The sequence below is a fragment of the Bos taurus genome, chromosome 4 (genome assembly GCF_002263795.3).
Source record: "Bos taurus isolate L1 Dominette 01449 registration number 42190680 breed Hereford chromosome 4, ARS-UCD2.0, whole genome shotgun sequence".
Classification (NCBI taxonomy): domain Eukaryota; kingdom Metazoa; phylum Chordata; class Mammalia; order Artiodactyla; family Bovidae; genus Bos; species Bos taurus.
In genome coordinates this window covers 46735747-46752904 of record NC_037331.1, presented here as the reverse complement: position 1 = coordinate 46752904, position 17158 = coordinate 46735747, and the positions used below count along the sequence as shown (strand labels likewise).

Genomic DNA, 17158 nt, shown 5'->3' with positions numbered 1-17158 from the left:
TGCTTTGGTCCAGGGGTCCCCAACTCTTGGAGGTTGAGGTCTCACGCTGTGGCTGGCTGATACCTTAATAGCTGCCAATTAGGTGTTTTCCCCCTCTCTCCCTGGGGCAGTCAGGTGCCCTGCTGAAATGCCCATATTCACTGGGGAGGAGAGGTGTGTCCAGCAGCCTTCCAGGTGCTCCCTGCCCACTGCAGCATCTTCCAGGACTCAAGGTGATAGAGCCCAGACTCTGAAGACATCCCCAGGTATAATGTTTCCTAGCTCCATGAACTCAGCCAGCTTGTCTCTCTGACCTCACTATAGAACGGATATAATAATTGTGCATCTCTCAGACTGTTGTAAGAACTAAATACTATAAGATAATCCAAGTGTTTCATAGAGTTCTTCTTTCATAGAAATCTTTCCATTGGCACATGGAAAATCTTAGTAAGTTATTATTATTTTTGGTCAAAGGACAAAAAGGGTGAGAGCAGAGGTTGTTGATCCAACATCAGTCATTGAGATTGTTATCGATGTGGTGGACACTTAATTCTGCATGAGTGTCTTGACAGTGATTTCCTGTTTTCACTTCGGAAGGTAACTGGTACTCACAGTCAGCCTCAGCACAATAGATTGGTTTGGTCTTTCTGTTCCACAGTCTAGAAAGAAATGTGTTTTAAGAACTATAGACTTTTTCACTTTGGGAACTACACCTCAAAGAAATAATCCTGAATGACTTTTTAACTAAATTGTAAAAAGAAGAAGAAAGAAAGAAAAAAGTCAGACAGTAAGTAGTTAGAGAAGAACTAAGTAGTCTACAACATGTCAGTGATTAAATGTTCTCCAGGCAAGAATACTGGATTGGGTAGCCATTCTCTTCTCCAGGGGATCTTCCTGACCCAGGGATCAAACCCAGGTCTCCTGCATTTCTGGAAGTTTCTTTATTGTCTGAGCCACCAGGTAAGCCCTAATTAAATATTACCTAACCATTTAAAATGACCTATATATGGGAATTAGAAAAATATGAGTAGAATAATGTAAGTTGAAAAAGAATAATCCAAGGTATCGATTGATTACAGTTTTGTTAACGCATCTATATATATTAACAAAGAATGAGAAAATTTGGAGGAAAAGGATTTTTTCTCTGAGATTTATCTATAGAATATTTTAATAGTGGGTAAGAAATGCAATGTTCTTTAAACGCATCTGGGCAAAGCAAATGTAATTAGAATAATTATAGGGATCCACCTGAGGCAATCCCTTGACCAAAATGGGTGGGGGGTGGGGATGAGTAAACCCAAAGTAGGTGAGTTCTTGGTATCAGAATGATTGTGATGTAAATGTGGAACACTTTAGCCAGAGACATTCCACCTGCCTGACATCTTTCTACAAGAAACTAAGACTGTCTTTCCCATCAGCAGCCCACCCACTTCTCCGACAAGGTCGTCACAGACTAGAGAAACAGATTGGATAGGTATTACGTCTTTATGAAAAATCTACTCTGCCCTACCCAAACATCAGTACTACCCATTTTCAAAAGTTTACCCAAATGAAGTGTGATGCTTATCTCCTAAGTGAAGCTCCAATCACTTTGACACTGTTCCCCACTTACACGGGCTTTGTCACCTGCACCGTGGCTGGTAAGCTCCTTCTCAAAGCTGAGGGGACAGAAGTACAGGTCTGTTTGTGGAATACCATGAAGATGTGACAGATTTAGTCTGATCAACACGGAATAGTTTTGCAAATAGTAAAATACTGCTTCAATCTCTTTTTATGATACAGAAATCTCCCAGTTAAAATAGGAGCGTGAAGGGCCATCTTCCAAATTTGATGAGTATTCTCTTGTATACAATTTGTTCTTTCAATTGGTCATTCAAGAAAAAATTATATGGCTTCTCTCGTGGCTCAGATAGTAAAGAATCTGCCTGCAATGTGAGAGACCCTGGGTTCAATCCCTGGATCAGAAAGAACCCCTGGAGAAGGGAATATTTACATGGACTGAGCATGCACACACACACACACACACACACACACACACACACACACACACGCATGTGTGCTCGGTGGCTTCAGTTGTGTCTGACTCTTTGTGACCCTATGCACTATAACCCACCAGGCTCCTCTGTCCATGAGATTCTCCAGGCAAGAACACTAGAGTAGTTTGTTATGCCCTCCTTCAGGGGATCTTTCCAACCCAGGGATCAAATCCACATCTCCTGTGTCTCCTGAATTGCAAATGGGTTCTTTACCCACTAAGCCACCTGGAAACCCTATGTGTGTGTGTGTGTGTGTGTGTGTGTAAGCCTTTTTCTTCTCCAAGAGAGAGAAGAAAAAGGCTTATCCATTGATTTAATTTTTTCTGTGAGTTAAGTAGCAGAATGTTTTGGCAGGGTCACTAAGTGTCATTCTCTGGGGGTGATTTTGTAATCACTGATCTGGCCCATTCATTTGTCCTTAAGGTCACTCGTCCTTCTGATTTATCTTGCTCACTTGTATTATTTTCAGCTCTTAGTTTAACAGAATAAAAATTCTCTTCATTTTGAAAGTTTCTCTCCCCCACCAAGAACAGAGGAATATTTCTGCACATCCTTTCCCCCCACCCCTTCTGCCAGCTTTGAGAACATGAGAGCAAATGAGTGAATAAAGTCTGCAGAAAAATTCAAAGCAGTAGTGGTAAAAATCAAGTCTTATTTTAGTTTTGGAAGCTTCTGCCAATAGAAAAAATTGCTAAGCAAGACATTTCTGAGGGGCAGAAACAGCTATGAATTTGAAGTGAGAAGGCTTGGTTCTGGTCTCAACCCTGCAGACTGGTAACTGGTAACCTCTCTCACTGATAACCTCGTCTGTCAACAAGCAGATCAAATGAGCTGACTTTTTAAGACTCAGTTCTAACCTTCAGTGATTCTAAGTCCTGCACTTCCTAATTTCTTGGCTTCGCATCTTGGTCACAGTACACCCCATTTCCTGCCTTCCTGAGAAGCAGCTCAGTCCCTGCCCACAGCATAGAGGCCCCGTTCCTCTCACAGCCATTGGCCCTGACCTTGGCTAGTCACCTCATGCTCTCTGGGTCTTCTTTGGCCAGTCAGCCATGAGGAGGGTGGAGATGGCTGGCTGCTTCCTGCCTGTCTTAGAGGGGTTGTAAAGGCCAGTACAATTTTATGAAAGATGAATTCCTCCAAGGAAGATCCCACCTGAGTAAGATATTTCAATACTTTAGCTGTAATTATTGCTGTAACATTCAGGAGTCATGAGAGATGGGAAGAGAAGGAACAGGCGTAAGAGTGCCTTGTATTCATGATAATAGAGTGGAAAGAGGCCTTCAAGGCCATCTAGGGACCCACTTCATTTACAGATACAGGCATGGAAACTGAGCAAGTTTAAGTGGTGAACTCCAGGTCATAAGCCTAATAATGTGATGCGGTTGGAGTTGGAGCCTGAATCCTCTGGCTTTCAGCCCAGGGTCCTCTCTTGTACATCGAAACAGAGGTCCTAGAACTCTTGGTTTCCAAATCCTTCAATGTGATGCCTCTGGAACTGCACATGTATGCAAAGCCTCTTCTTGATTCTGTGAAGAAAGACTCCCCAGTAAAGTTACTCAGTGCAGGCAACCTGTGAACCCTAGTCAGGCGAAAAAACACCCAACAATCAGATGATCCTCAAAAACCCACTTTCCCCTCCCAGTTCCCACTTCCTCAGAGGACTAGAGCCAGTCTGCTTGGAGACAACTTGGCAGCGGGAGCACAGAGAAACCCCAAAGACTTGTTATGCTGGTCAGAGTACCTGGAACAGCAGCCAGAAATATCTCCCTAAGGAGAAAAGCCTGACACTCAGGTTGGAGACGGAGGGACAGTGGGATCTGCCAGCTTCGCCCTCATCTTGTTCGTTATCACATTCAACCCAGATGTCCAGCTTTTGATATCTGGTCTTTCGCATTAGGGTATCTGTTATAATTTCATTTATTTCACTTACACATAGTAATTAGGCAATAAGTGTTATATTTGTGGGGCTCTGTAGTAGGTAAGAGGGAGCCAGAAGGGGCTTAGGATTTCAGAGCATTTGTCTTTTGGCGGGGTTCAGGATTCCTTCCTGTAATTGTGTACAGGACTTGGAGGCATTTTTCTTGGGAAGGGGTCTTTAACATTTATCAAATCTGTTACCCTGTCACAGATGGGAACCACGGTAGTGGGCATGCACTAGAGCTCTGCCTCGGGCACCTGCTCTCCTGGTCGGCATCCTCATCCCACCCATCGAGTTGAGACCACAGATGACCGAGGGTGGACGGGTGGGGCGGGTCTGGTGTCCCTGGAACCCCAAGAAGCTGGACCTGGCTGCTCAAGTCCAGGCCCTGCTCCTGTGGATTCTGCCTCCATTGTTATGTCTTCCTGCAAGTCCTCACATGGCACCTGTGGCCCTGGGCCTCAGTGAGTCCTGGAAAGGCCACAGGGACATGTGGACAGAAGCTTGGCCACCTCCCAGATCTAGAGGACGCTTTCATTCAGCCCTGCAGGTCCTTGTGATTTCAGTGCTCCCACTAGGGGTCTTCCCAAGTGGCACTAGTGGTAAAGAACCTGCCTGCCAATGCAGGAGACATGAGAGATGCAGGTTCGATCCCTGGGTTGGGAAGATCCCCTGGAGAAGGGAATGGCAGCCCACTCCAGTATTCTTGCCTGGAGAATCCCATGGACAGGGGAATCAGGCGGGCTACAGTCCACGGGGTTGCAAAAAGTTGGACATGACTGAAGTGACTTAACATGCGCTAGGGGGTCAGGTTTGAGAAATTTCTGTCGGCTTTCTTAAAAGTCGTACCCTCCTCACTGCCCTCAGGGACCCTGTGGCCTCTGAGTGGCTGTCTGAGGATGTGTGGTTGTGTGGTTCTCTCACTGCGCCCAGGTAACACCTGGCGTCCCCTCTCTGTTCCCGTGTGTGGCAATGATTTTGGAGGATTGCCTGGTAAACGCCTCCGGTGAGAACTCTGGCGCGAGTGCAGTGTGCCATTTGATACAGAGATTCAGAAGGTAATCACTGCTAGTTGGCGGGACAGGATGTCAAGCAAACTGTAGTCAGAACAGAGGCTCCAGGGGCCAGCACTGCAAGATCAGCACTCTGCTCTCTGCCTGTTGTGTATACTAGCATGCATGTGACTCACTTGCTACAGATGACGTGCTGAGTTCTATTCTTTCTCCCCCTGTAGAGAGAAGACACGGTTCAATGTGTAGACCTTCTCCATCTCCGGCGTCTCCACCCTCCAATTCCAGGACATCCCTAGTACAGGTGAAAACGAAAACCTGTCTCAGCGGCCATAACTCTGCCAGCAGCTCCTCAAAGCCATTCAAAACGCCCAAAGACAATCTACTTACCTCCAGCAGCAAACAGCACACAATCTTTTCAGCGAAGGGATCAAGGGACAAACCATGGTGAGTGTCGGGTGGGTGCTGGCGGCTGGCTGACTGTTCTCGCTGCTTGTCCCTGTAACCACAGGAAGCAGTGCTTACCCATTGTCTTTATTCCTGGGCATTGTGTCCAGGAATCTGGGGAAGTGGGGAGAGAAGGGACAGAAAACCATCGTGATGGGATAAGAAACCTAAACACTGGAGAGAACCGGGAACTTTAAAGGACCGTCTGCCTGACAGGGGGGTTTTTTCCACTCCTGAGAGCTGAGGCAAGTTGTGTCTAAGAAGAGAGTAAACGGAGAAATACTCCTCAATTATATGGTCACCTCTCAATTTTCTGTCCCAGTGAAGAGAAGTGTTGGTATAAATAATCAAAACCACAGCCAGTCCGCCCAGAGGGGAGTGAGGCCATGGCCCTGCCCAGGGCCCTGGGAGGCAGGCCCCCCACAGAGCCCCCATCACAAGCAGCCTGGTCTCTGTTCAGTGAAGTAACTGCCAACAGAGGCAGGTAATTGGGAGCTGACCACAGGAGGAAGAGAGGAAATCCAAAGAGAACATCACCACTTTGATGGGGTGAGAGAGGGCTGGCTGAGATGACTGAAAAATCAGAGGCTTTTAATTGACTTTTTTTTACCTCCATCTTTACGGAAAGTCAGTAAAGGTTACCTATGGAATGGACAGATAGGAAACCAAACAGAAAATGAGGACAGGAAGCAGAAGATGAGTATCTTCAAATGCCAAGAGCCCTTATGGACCGGCTTAGTACAGAGCCTCCAGCCTTATCTTGCTGGCCCTGTGAAGGCAGATGAGGGATAAGTATGGAGATTGTTCATCTATATACTTAAAGAGGAAGAAGTCTTCTGTTAATTCATGCTAGTTAATTACACTTACGTTCATAGCTGGGAAAGCTATGGATGAAAGTCATCATCAATTGGTTTGTCACTGCACGTGGGAAATTATGATGACTTTGTAAAGAGCTAATTGTGCCAGATCAACTGAGGAGCCTCTCAGGACAGAGAGGAAGGGTTCAGACGTGGCTGTCAAGAAGGGGATCACCTGTCATGCAGCCGGGGTTCATGGCCAGGCTTTGCTGTCTTCCAAGTGTTAGGATCTCCATACTGTAGGACATGACTGTAACTGGTTAGGGAAGACCTAGCCTATGAGTGATACTGGTGGCCTCTGGGCCTGCCTGCTGGTCGCGTGAGTGTTCCTCTTTTGGTGACCTCGGAGAGCACCTGAAAGGTTGTTTGCCAAGGCATCATCTTGTGTCCTGATGTAAGTGCTTCCTGAATCACTGCCTCTATACAGATCTCAGCTGGTGACCTTGGGCAAGTGACTCGATCTTGGTGTGCCTGTTTTCCTCATGTGTAAATGAAGAATGCGGTTAACAATATCTCTGCCCCACGGGATTTTGTCTATCCCCGTGAGTATGGCTTCCCTTGTAGCTCAGCTGGTAAAGAATCCACCTGCAATGCAAGAGACCTGGGCTCGATCCCTGGAGTGGGAAGATCCCCTGGAGAGTGGAGAAAGGAAAGGCTACCCACTCCAGTATTCTTGCCTGGAGAATTCCATGGACTGTATAGTCCATGGGGTCGCAAAGAGTCGGACATGATTAAGTGACTTTCACTTTCATGAGGATGTAGTAGTCTAAGTTTTTTAAAAGCAGCAAGTGTGATGTCTGGAGCAGAGCGCATCAGTAAATATTTGATGATCATGTTATCATTATCACTATTGTCACATGTGCCAAAGGACAGAATTCCTATAACTCCTCAACCAGATTTAGAAGCAAAATCTCCTGGTAAAAGTAGAGAAGTGGTTCTTCAAACTCAGACTGAAGTTCAAAATGGAAAAAGATAACCTTTGATTCAGAGTCTAGAAATGAGCTCTAGAGCAACCAAATGAGGGAAACTGGGACAAGGCTCATGGGGAGTGAGTTGGGAGGAGACTCAGGGGTCACAGATCACAGTGTGAATGCTATAAATGATAAACATGGTCCCGAAGGGCAAGACACAGCACCAAGAATTCTCCTAGGAAACAAGGCTTCAGGGGGACCGCTGGGGTTAGATCAGCCACCATGTTTGGGTCACACCAGCTAGCCTGCACTTCCTAAGCCCTGCTCTGGGCAAGGCCCCTTCAGCTAGAGACAGAAGGTGGTTTTGAGAGAATCTGAAAATACTAGACAGGGTCCAAAGAACGGCAATCAAAAGGATTGCAAGGAGAGAAATAGCCATTCTGAGAAAAGGACTCCAAAAACTACAGCACTGACCTTGTGTGAAGAGCAGAAAGGTCCTGGGTGATCTACCTGACTGCAAGTAGGTGGATATTCTAGACAGATCAAGGGATGCAGGACCAGTGAGGCTGAGCGTTGATTGCAGCAGCCTCTCTCTCATCTCTGGTCAGTCCGTCCCCTGCCCGCCAACACCAGCGAGGTGTATCGGAGGGCTGGGAATAGTTGATTTGGTGGCTTCCAGGGCCTACCTCAGTTCAGGAAGGCTTCCCTAGAGGGCTGTGTGGAAGAAGCACTGGCCAACAGACAAGAAAAGTCAGTTTAAGTCCCAGCTTGGCCACTAACATTCTGTATGACCCTGAACAAGTCACTTAACTTCTCTAAGTGTTATTTTCAGGCCTGAATATTTTGTCATTTTTAATTCACAGTCCTCAAAACTTCTCCAAGTTTCTTAATTGTCTACTGAGTTTGAGTTGGAATCTCAGCCCATCATATACCGTAGATCCCGTTCCAGTGGGTACCTGAAGTGGGGAGAAAGCAGAGGCAGGGCTGAGTCCCCCTTTAAAAGCCAAACACCTACATCTAGAAGGAGCTTTATCTATAAACACCCTCTACAAACTGGCTGCAAACCCCTTAATCGAGTCGTGATCATTCGATACCGTCCCCTCACTCTAGCTTCCCCACCATGTCTTCCCTTGGTCCCTTTACCTAAAACATCCATCCGTCTTTATTCAGTTTAACATTTAGGGAGCACCTACTGTGACACTTTGTCCCGGCTCTGTAACAGTCCGTAAGGGTGTACAGGGCTTGTCACCTGTGGCACCTTTGTGCAGGCTAAAAAGAAGCCTGGATGCAGCCCCGGACCAGAGAGCACAATTGGCTAATGACCATCATCCCTAACTCACTTCCTCAGCCTGACATCTAGTGCAGTGCACAACCTGCACAGCTGTACACTGTGCTTTGGTGGCATGAAATTAAATAAGACGCACTGTCTTAGGAAGCCTGTAAAAGGAAACATGCGCCAACACAGAGCACAGTGTGACAGGAGCTAAGCCTTTGGTGGCACAGAAGAAGGGCGCCTAACCCAGGCCGAGGACTCAGAAAAGGTTTTCCAGAAGAGGTCACACTTGAGCTGAATTTGAAGAATAAATAGGAATTACACTAGACAAAGAAAACTGGACTAGAATGATAAATTTTACATTGATATAGATACGTATGTGTATATATATATGTACACACACATACATATATAAATCTAATAATATATTTTTAACCACAATTTTTTTTAATCCTTTTTTTTTTTTTTTTTTAAGAAAATGGGGATGGTGTCCTAGGCAAAGGAAACAGAACATACAGAAGTACTTTCTTGTCAGGAGAGCCAGGTGATGAAACTGAATAGATGAATGAGGGCCAGATTATAAAATTCCTCTGTATGAGCTATTCGGGAATTTGGACTTCACCCTGAAAGCTGCATGGAGCTGTGAGAGGAGTGGTTTTAAGGTGTTGTAAGATCCCCGTGGCAGCAGTATGAAGGTGGCTTGAGGGGCCACTCGGGAAGCAGCCACAACAGTGAAAATGCATTTGTATGACCCGGGTGGGGCATGATGACAGCCTGGACCCGGACAGCAGTAGTGGATGTGTGCGGATGGGACCAGATGGGAGATACCAAGGGAAGCTCCACAGGACTTTGGGGCTGGCTGTGTTAGGGCTTGTAGTACAAAGCAAGAGTGTAGGGTAATGTTCCTGGCTTGAATAGCTGAGTGACTGGTCCTGCCACTTCCTCAAGAGAAGGACAGAAAGGACCAGAGTCTAGGGTGGGGAGGAAAGGAGGAATTCAGCTAGGGAGTCAGTGGAGTTTGAAGTATCTGAGAAACATCTGCGTGGAGATGTCTGCTGGGTATTGTCTGGAACCAGAGATCGGGAAAAACGCCTGGGCTGGGAATGGGGATTTGAGAGTTGTCAGCGTAGATGTGGGCATTGAAGCAGTGATACAGATGGGATTTCCCTAGCAGATATGGGGCTTGAGAGGAGCAGGGGCCAAGGGCAGGGCCCACGAGAATGGGGTCTGGGCGGTGGGGGGTGGGCAGGCTTCCCTTCTCTCCTGGCTCAAGCTTCACTGCTCTTTACTGCCTACCCCAGGGACCACCTTCTTCTCAAAGCCTTTCTCTCTCATTCTTTCTCTTGTTACCAGCCACTTGATATACTGGGATCTCCTTTTAGTCCCCGCTGCACTTCATTTTTGCCTTATCCATGCCTCTGTGATGTTGTAGATGAGACCTCTGTATTCCTTCTGCTCCGTGGTAATTGCAGGGCCTTTTACACAGCAGCTTCCCACACTCAGCAAACACAGTACCCTTGTCAGTAAATATTTGTTGAACTGAATGAAATGGATCTGACCATTGGAAAGGATCATAAGATTTCCATTCCTGGAGACAGTTAACCCTTTATCTAGAATTGTCTAGACTGGCACTATCCAATCATGTATAATGTGTACCACACATGTAATTTGAAATTTTCTAGTATCCATGCTGAAAAAAGTGATAAGAAAAAAGTGAAATTAATTTTGAACAATGTTTTATTAAACCTAATATAACCACAGTATTATCAATATACTGTGATTATTATCAATAATCAGTGAGAGAGTTCATTTTTTTCCCCAAAATCTTAAAAACCCTGTGTGTTTTACACTTAGAGCATATCTCAATTTGTACACTAAAATTTCATTGGAAATACTTGATCCATATTTAGATTGCATTTTAATAAATAGTGATTATAAAGTAGATTTGCGTACCCAAGTTGTTCCAACATATAATTAATTAAAACATTTTCTAATAACTGAATCAAGTACCTATTTTTAAGTTGTGAATTAAAGTTAAATAAAAGTTAACATCAGATCCTCAGCCACATCTTAAGCCCCTCCCCTCTAGTTCATCTTAAGTGCTCTATCAGATAGCACAGACCTGGACACCTGGGCCAGGTAACCCTGGGTGGGTCCCTCTGGTTCTCTGATTTACAGGTGTATGAAGGTGACTCCGGGAGTTGGTGATGGACAGGGAGGCCTGGCGTGCTGCAATTCATGGGGTCGCAAAGAGTCGGACACGACTGAGCGCCTGAACTGAACTGAACTGACGGTGACTCCTCAGATCTCTTTAATATTATGCTTCCTGACAGGAGTTGCTAAATTCCCAGATGGAAGGAGCCCTCCTGCTTTCTCATATTCACCTGCTGCTCCTGGGGGTGCCGTGGGAGCAGAGCCGGAGGACCCAGTTTGGTCATGCAGAGAATCCCCCTGCCTGAGCTGTGTTCCCTGCTTCCAGGAGCTCTGCATCCAAAGGCCAAAACATAAGCTGTGCCTGCAGGTGGGGGCCGTGGCTTTTAGATGAGGTTAATAGCAGGTTAGGGATGCCCTTTTCCAAGTAGCTCAAATTCACTTGTCTGGCCATACAACACCACTCCTAAGTTCAGGCCCACCTCCTGCCATCTCAGTTCAGTTCAGTTCGGTTCAGTCGCTCAGTCGTATCCGACTCTTTGTGACCCCATGAATCGCAGCATGCCAGGCCTCCCTGTCCATCAGCAACTCCCGGAGTTCACTCAGACTCAGGTCCATCGAGTCAGTGATGCCATCCAGCCATCTCATCCTCTGTCATCCCCCTTCTCCTCCTGCCCCCAATCCCTCCCAGCATCAGAGTCTTTTCCAATGAGTCACATAAGGTTAAATGGTCCATGGGCTTGTTGTTTTCTCCCTTCTGTGCCTGGAGAGGTTAAAAAGTAACTGCATTAGAAGAGAGGAGAACACGGGGCATCCCTGAGCTATCAGCTTTGTCCCCTCTGCCCGCAGCACTCAGGATTTGCCCAGCACCCAGGCTCTCAGAGCCCCTCTCCTCTAGTTCACCAGTGGGGACCACCCCTGGGGAATCCAGACGCCAGAGAATATCCTGCCTGAAGTCCACAGAGCCCATAAAGGTGGAGGAAAGTGAGTAAAGGGGTTTTGTTTCCAGGTGGAAGTTAAGAGGGAATTCTGACTAGTTGGCTCTTATGTCTGTGTTTTGCCAGGGGACCAGCTTCTTGTGTCTGACTTTTCCACCTGCTGCCGCTTCAGCCTCTCTGGTCCAGCTTGATGGGCTGATGGGGGAGCTCAAATGTGCAAAGCCACTGATGTGGGTGGGAGCAGGGAGGAGGTTTCCTCCCCTGCATGGCTTGTTGCCTTCTCTTTGGGCCTTATCAACCCACTCATGTGTGCTGAATGCTAAATGTGCTCAGCTATTAAAAATGCAGGAGATGAGCCTGCTGCTCCAGAAGGAAAATGAGCCAGAGCGAAAGAAAAATCAGCAGGCTCTCGGTTTCCCTGCATGTGCCTGGCAGCAGGTGGGGGAGGGCCCCCCTCCTCAAGGAGGCAGGGCTCCTGTGGGTGCTTAGGATGGGAGGCGTGTCCTCCTGGGCAGTGAGGGCTGGGGGCTAGGAGCACTGTGGAAGCTCTGTGGAGCCGGAAGTGATAACTGAGACACTCTGCCAGGCGCCCTGGGAGAAAGGCGGCTGGCTTATTGCTCTTGCTTGGCATTGGTGTGAACTAGGGGCAAGACCACAGCTCAGTACTGATAGCTCCCACAGGACGTAGGGAGTCATCTCAGGATTTGGCCGAGGCTGGAGAATTCTAGAGACTCATAGGACTGCAGGCCCTCCAACCTGACTCCTCTGACCACCCCAGATCCCCAGCCTGATTCTTGCAGTGGCCCTGCCCTGCTCAGAACTCTTCAATGGCTCTCGGGTGTTTGACTGCAGAAGTTTAACCCCTTTGGAGGCAGATGTATGATCTGGCATTTCTCCACTTGTCTAACTGCCAGTGTTTTACCCCTTCGTTTCATACTCCAGGTGTCTCGATCTCACTGAAGCTCCTCAGCATGCCTCGTGTGTTGGCGTGCGCTGTTTCGCCTAACGGCAGCAGCCTCCTTGCCTGTCCCTTTTTGTCGTTGTTCAGTTGCTAAGTCGTGTCGGACTCTTTGGAACCCCAGGGACTGCAGCACACCAGGCTTCCCTGTCCTTCACCATCTCCCAGAGTTTGCTCAAACTCATGTCTATTAAGTCTGTGATACCTGTCCCTGCACATGCTTAAAATCTCTGCACGAGTATTGCTTCCTCCATGAAGCCTTCCCGGACTTTTTATACAGATTGAGGTGCTCCTTCTTCTAAGCTCTCATTAACACTCAGTTTGCCAGTATAAGAGCTACCATCATACATGGTACTTACTTGCATCTTTAGCCTCCTTTGCCCCCTGCTGCATCCCCATTTTTTAGCCTGGAATCTGGCGTCCAGCAGATGTTTCATAAGCAAATATATGATGAATGAGTGAGCGAATGAAGGAGTCTGTGAAACTAGAACCGCTCCTTTGCCTTCTTTTTCCTCACAGAGATTTTTCTGATGCTAAAGGAAACAGCAGGTATAAATAATGATCTTTTGAGTTATTGAAGAGAAATCAGGGTGCCATGTGCCACTGTGGAATTCTTTTTCCCTGTTACAATTATTAGAGTTAGGAATGGAGAACTAGGTCCTAAGTGATTAAAAAGGAAAAACCTTCTGTGCTCTGGCAGGAAGGGAAAGGTACTTTCTTTTAAGTTAGAGGCAATAATTACAGTCATACCAACAACACAGCCCCTGCATGTCATGTCCCAGGATGTTATAAAGAACGCCCTGATCAGAAGGGAAGTGAAGAGGTGGCATGGTGTTCCACAGAAGTCCCTTCCTGGCCTCCTGCTTACAGATTCAGCCCCTCGCACAAGACATGGGTTGGGGGGACATTTGGAGGCCAGTTTTTGCCCCGGGTGGTGCAGGTGTGGGTGTCAAGCAAGAAGGAGTGAGGCAGAGGATGAGGGGCAGAAAGCAGGTGGCCTGAAGGAGTAGATGCAGGTTACTGTGATGAGCCACAGAAGAAAGAGGAGAAAGAGAAAGGGCAGGTGGGCACGAGGATGGAAGGAGGGGCAGGTTAGAAGACGCAGGTGTCCAGAGGGCATAATATCTCTGCCAGGACAGGGAGGCATCTGAAAATTAACTGTCTAAGTGCTGCCTGTTCCCTCAGTTTCAGAAGAACAATGGACAGCTCCTTGGGTGTAAACTCAACTTATCTTGTCGAGTTACAAAATTAGGGGCTAGATTGGATTTCCCTGGCAATCCAGTGGTTAAGACTTGGTGCTTTCACTGCAGGGGATGAGGGTTCGATCCTTAGGGAACTAAGATCCTGCATGCCATGCAGTGTGGCCAAAAATAAACGAATAAATGTTAATAGGGATTAGAATCTAAGGAGGAAAATACACTCTAGGACAACTGGGGAGGGAAAAGAAATGATATGTTGCGGGGCGGGGGGCGGGGGAGAGTCTGAGCCAAGAAGGTTAGTAACCATGGTCCTTCGTATCTACAGAGGACATTGTCGGTTTTAGATGCCTTCATAGGCATTCCTGCCTTTGTGCTACTCCTTTTTGAGCCTCAAGGCTGCTCTGTGATGAGATGAGGAAACAGAAGTCCGAGGTGATGAAGAGTTGGGCCTGAGATGACACACACAGAGCTGGACAGGGGTGGAGCTGGAGCTATGGTAAAGAGCCCTGCCTTTAGAGCACCCTGAAGTCCAGCCCCCGTGCCACCCTTCACGTTGCTGAATTAGTGTCCTGGGCCAACCTTTCTAAGCCTTAGGTTCCTCATCTATAAATTGTGGGTGAGGAGGAAACATGACCTCCGGTGTGTGGGCTACCACCTAGCACCTAGCAGTGCTCAGTGTGTGCATGGCAGGGTGAGTGAGGTGCTGTGTGTAAGGGATGGGGGGAGGTCAGCACCCGTCCCCCCACCTTTGTCATCTCAGTGGCTCCTCTACCAAGAATAGAAACAGCTGGAGGCTAGTCCTTTCCTGAAGCATTTGTACTGGTGTAGAGCTGGCCCACTTCGTGTTGTGTTATATGATTTAACCTTCATTGCAAAGATTGGCTCATTCCTCAGACGCTGATTGGGCCAAGTGCTAATAGTATATATATCTTTGGGATAACTCTGGAGTGATGGATACATTTGGTCCAAGTCCCTGTCCTCAGGTAGCTCATAATCTGGCCAGGTCCCAGGGTCATAGAACTAAAACCTTGCTCTTTGATGTTATAAGTGTGGCAGAAACACCAAGGAAGGCAGAGCCAGCACTGAGAGAGGAGAGGACCCGTCAACCGGATGGAGGCAGATGGGGGCGTGTTCACCCGGAGGAGAAAGGAGGGCACAGCAGCAGAAGGAACCGCCCACCCACCGCAAGGCCCAGAGCCAGGCAGACACGCACAGTGTTCAAGGAGCTAGAGCTCCTGGAGGCTGTGGGAGAAGGTGCCAAGGGCGGGAGCCGTGTGGGGCCAGCTGTGAGGGTGGAGTTGGTCCGCTGGGCAATGGGAAGCCCGCAAAGCCCTCTAAGCAGCAGGATAGCAGGGTTGGATTTGCATTGGTGGAGACGACTTGAGCACAGGAAGAGGCTAGATGGAAGATCTGATGATAGGATTTTGATCCAGGTTCTGGCAAGCAGTGAGGACAGTGATGACATTGAAGTAATGCAGAAAGGAGATGTTGATAGCTTAGAATTTTTTAAAAACACAAACTGTATTTAATTGGGGGCAAAGCATCTCCCGAGTTTGCTATAGATCAGTGTGAAGACTCAACTCTTGAAAGTTTAAACAAAACGTGCCTGGCGTTCTGGATGGAGGTGGTTTGGTGTCGGACTGCCTGGCCAGTGCTGGATTCCAACACAGAGAAGGAGGAATAGGGAAGATGCTTCCTGGGGAAGTGCCACTGTGAAGGAAGCTGGGAGCAGAGGCTGGAGCGCTGACAGTAGCCAGGGATGCTATGCTCAGAAAAAGCTTCCTGAAAGCAAAGGCTGGGGTCCTGCGCCCTGGTCCCTGCTCCCCTCCTTCCCTGGCAAGGGCACGGAAGATGTTCTTTGAAAGTCTTGTCTCTCCGAGGCAGTGTTGGCCGCAGGGCTTGAGCCAGGCCGTGACCGTGGTGGTGTGCTGTCTGTGGAAGGCCTGGTAGGGGCAGGCTGGACGGCTTTTAGCTCCAGCAGCGGGAGCTGGTGACCTCTGGCGGCTGCAGGTGGAAGCGCGCCCACTGGCCCCTCCTGAGCAAAGCCTGGCTACTCTGGAGGCTCCATTCCGCCCTGCAGTAGTGCTCCCTCCAGAATCCGCTTGATTCCTGATCTCTTCCATCTCAAATCCTGCCCTCAAAGGCCCTCAAAGGTCCATGCCTTGCTGTGAGTTTCACTAGGTACTCATTTTCATTGTGAGGCTTCTCATTCTCATATATAGCCGGAAAGCACTGAGCAGGGATGGTTGTTTGATCTGGGAGTGTCTTAAATTTCTCTGGGACTTATCACCCGAGGCAGCACCCCTGCAGGCAGACCGGTCTCCAGTGCACTCCTGAGACAGCCTGTCCAGCTTTATGTACCCTACCACGCCAGGACTCTGTTTTCCCCCGTTATCTTCCTTTCTCCTCTGGTTGCTGATTTTTCCCATGGTCTTGGAGCATCACGACTCCCCAGGAATGTCGGCACATTAAGTGCCTGTGATCTCTCATTGGGTCCGGAGGCTACCTCCTGAGCTCCTTGCCTTGGGAACCCTGGCTTAACAGAGTGCCAGAGACACTAACAGAGGCTGATGCTGGAACTTTTTGCTTCTAGGGAATCTGGAGCAGCCTAGAAGGGGGCACATGCAATTCTTCTGGAGGAAGAAATCTTAGGGCCATCACAGAAATCCCCATTGCCTCACACACTTCAGGGTTGCAGAAGACAACATGTTCATATGAGAGGAGACTGGAGTTCCTCTCCCTCTTGTAGAATATGTATCCATGTGGGAACTTTTACCACTAGTCCAGGCTTGGGCAGTGCCTAGGAGACTGGAATGGAGAAAGCAGGTGGGGTTGCAAAGCAGGACCGAGGGCTTCTGGAAAGGGATCAAGTCTGCAAAGGCTTCTTACTCTGTCTTTTCCCTTTGCCACCCCCAGGAAGTGGTCCTCTACTCTGGGTGAATATGGAGGGCCAGTTGCTCCCACTCACCTTCTTTTCCTGCCTTCTCCTCATCATCCACCCGCTCCCTCCATTGTGGGACCAGAAGACTCAAGAGGATAAAAAGTTCTGACGGTGACAATGACTTGCACACAGACATATACCCCAGAAGCATCAGGGTCCGTGGGGGTGGTGTCTCTCCTTCTTGTTTTAGCTACAGTTTATTGAGGGTCAACTATGTGCCCAGGGACTAAGCTAAGCATTTTATACATATTATCTCAGTTAATCACTTCAGATATCTATCATGACCTTCATTTTACTGATAAGGAAACTGAGGCCTGAATAGTGAAGTTTTGAGATGAACCAGGCAAGGCAGCCTCATATGCCTGACTGGGCATTGCCCTCGAGGATGTCCCAATGAGGAGGCAAGGAGGCGCAAAAGCCAGCTTTCCAGGCCGGCTACCCTTCTTCTAATGCCCACAGAATTCAGATGGCTTTCCCACCAGAATGCATCTAGCAATAGAAAAGGCAGGATTCAGATCTAGGATTGTCTGATTTCAA

At 48.0% G+C, this 17158-nt stretch overlaps 1 protein-coding gene across 18 annotated transcripts in view; it reads left to right on the top strand.

Annotated features, from left to right (window-relative positions):
- The window catches only part of ATXN7L1 (ataxin 7 like 1), a 264853-nt gene that overhangs the window by 202271 nt on the left and 45424 nt on the right, over positions 1-17158 (top strand). For 16 of the 18 annotated variants that reach the window (XM_059885641.1, NM_001166367.1, XM_015468917.3 and 13 more), the window contains 1 exon segment: positions 5171-5393. In XM_059885641.1, coding sequence (XP_059741624.1) covers positions 5171-5393 — 223 coding nt within the window. 18 annotated transcript variants of the gene reach the window in all.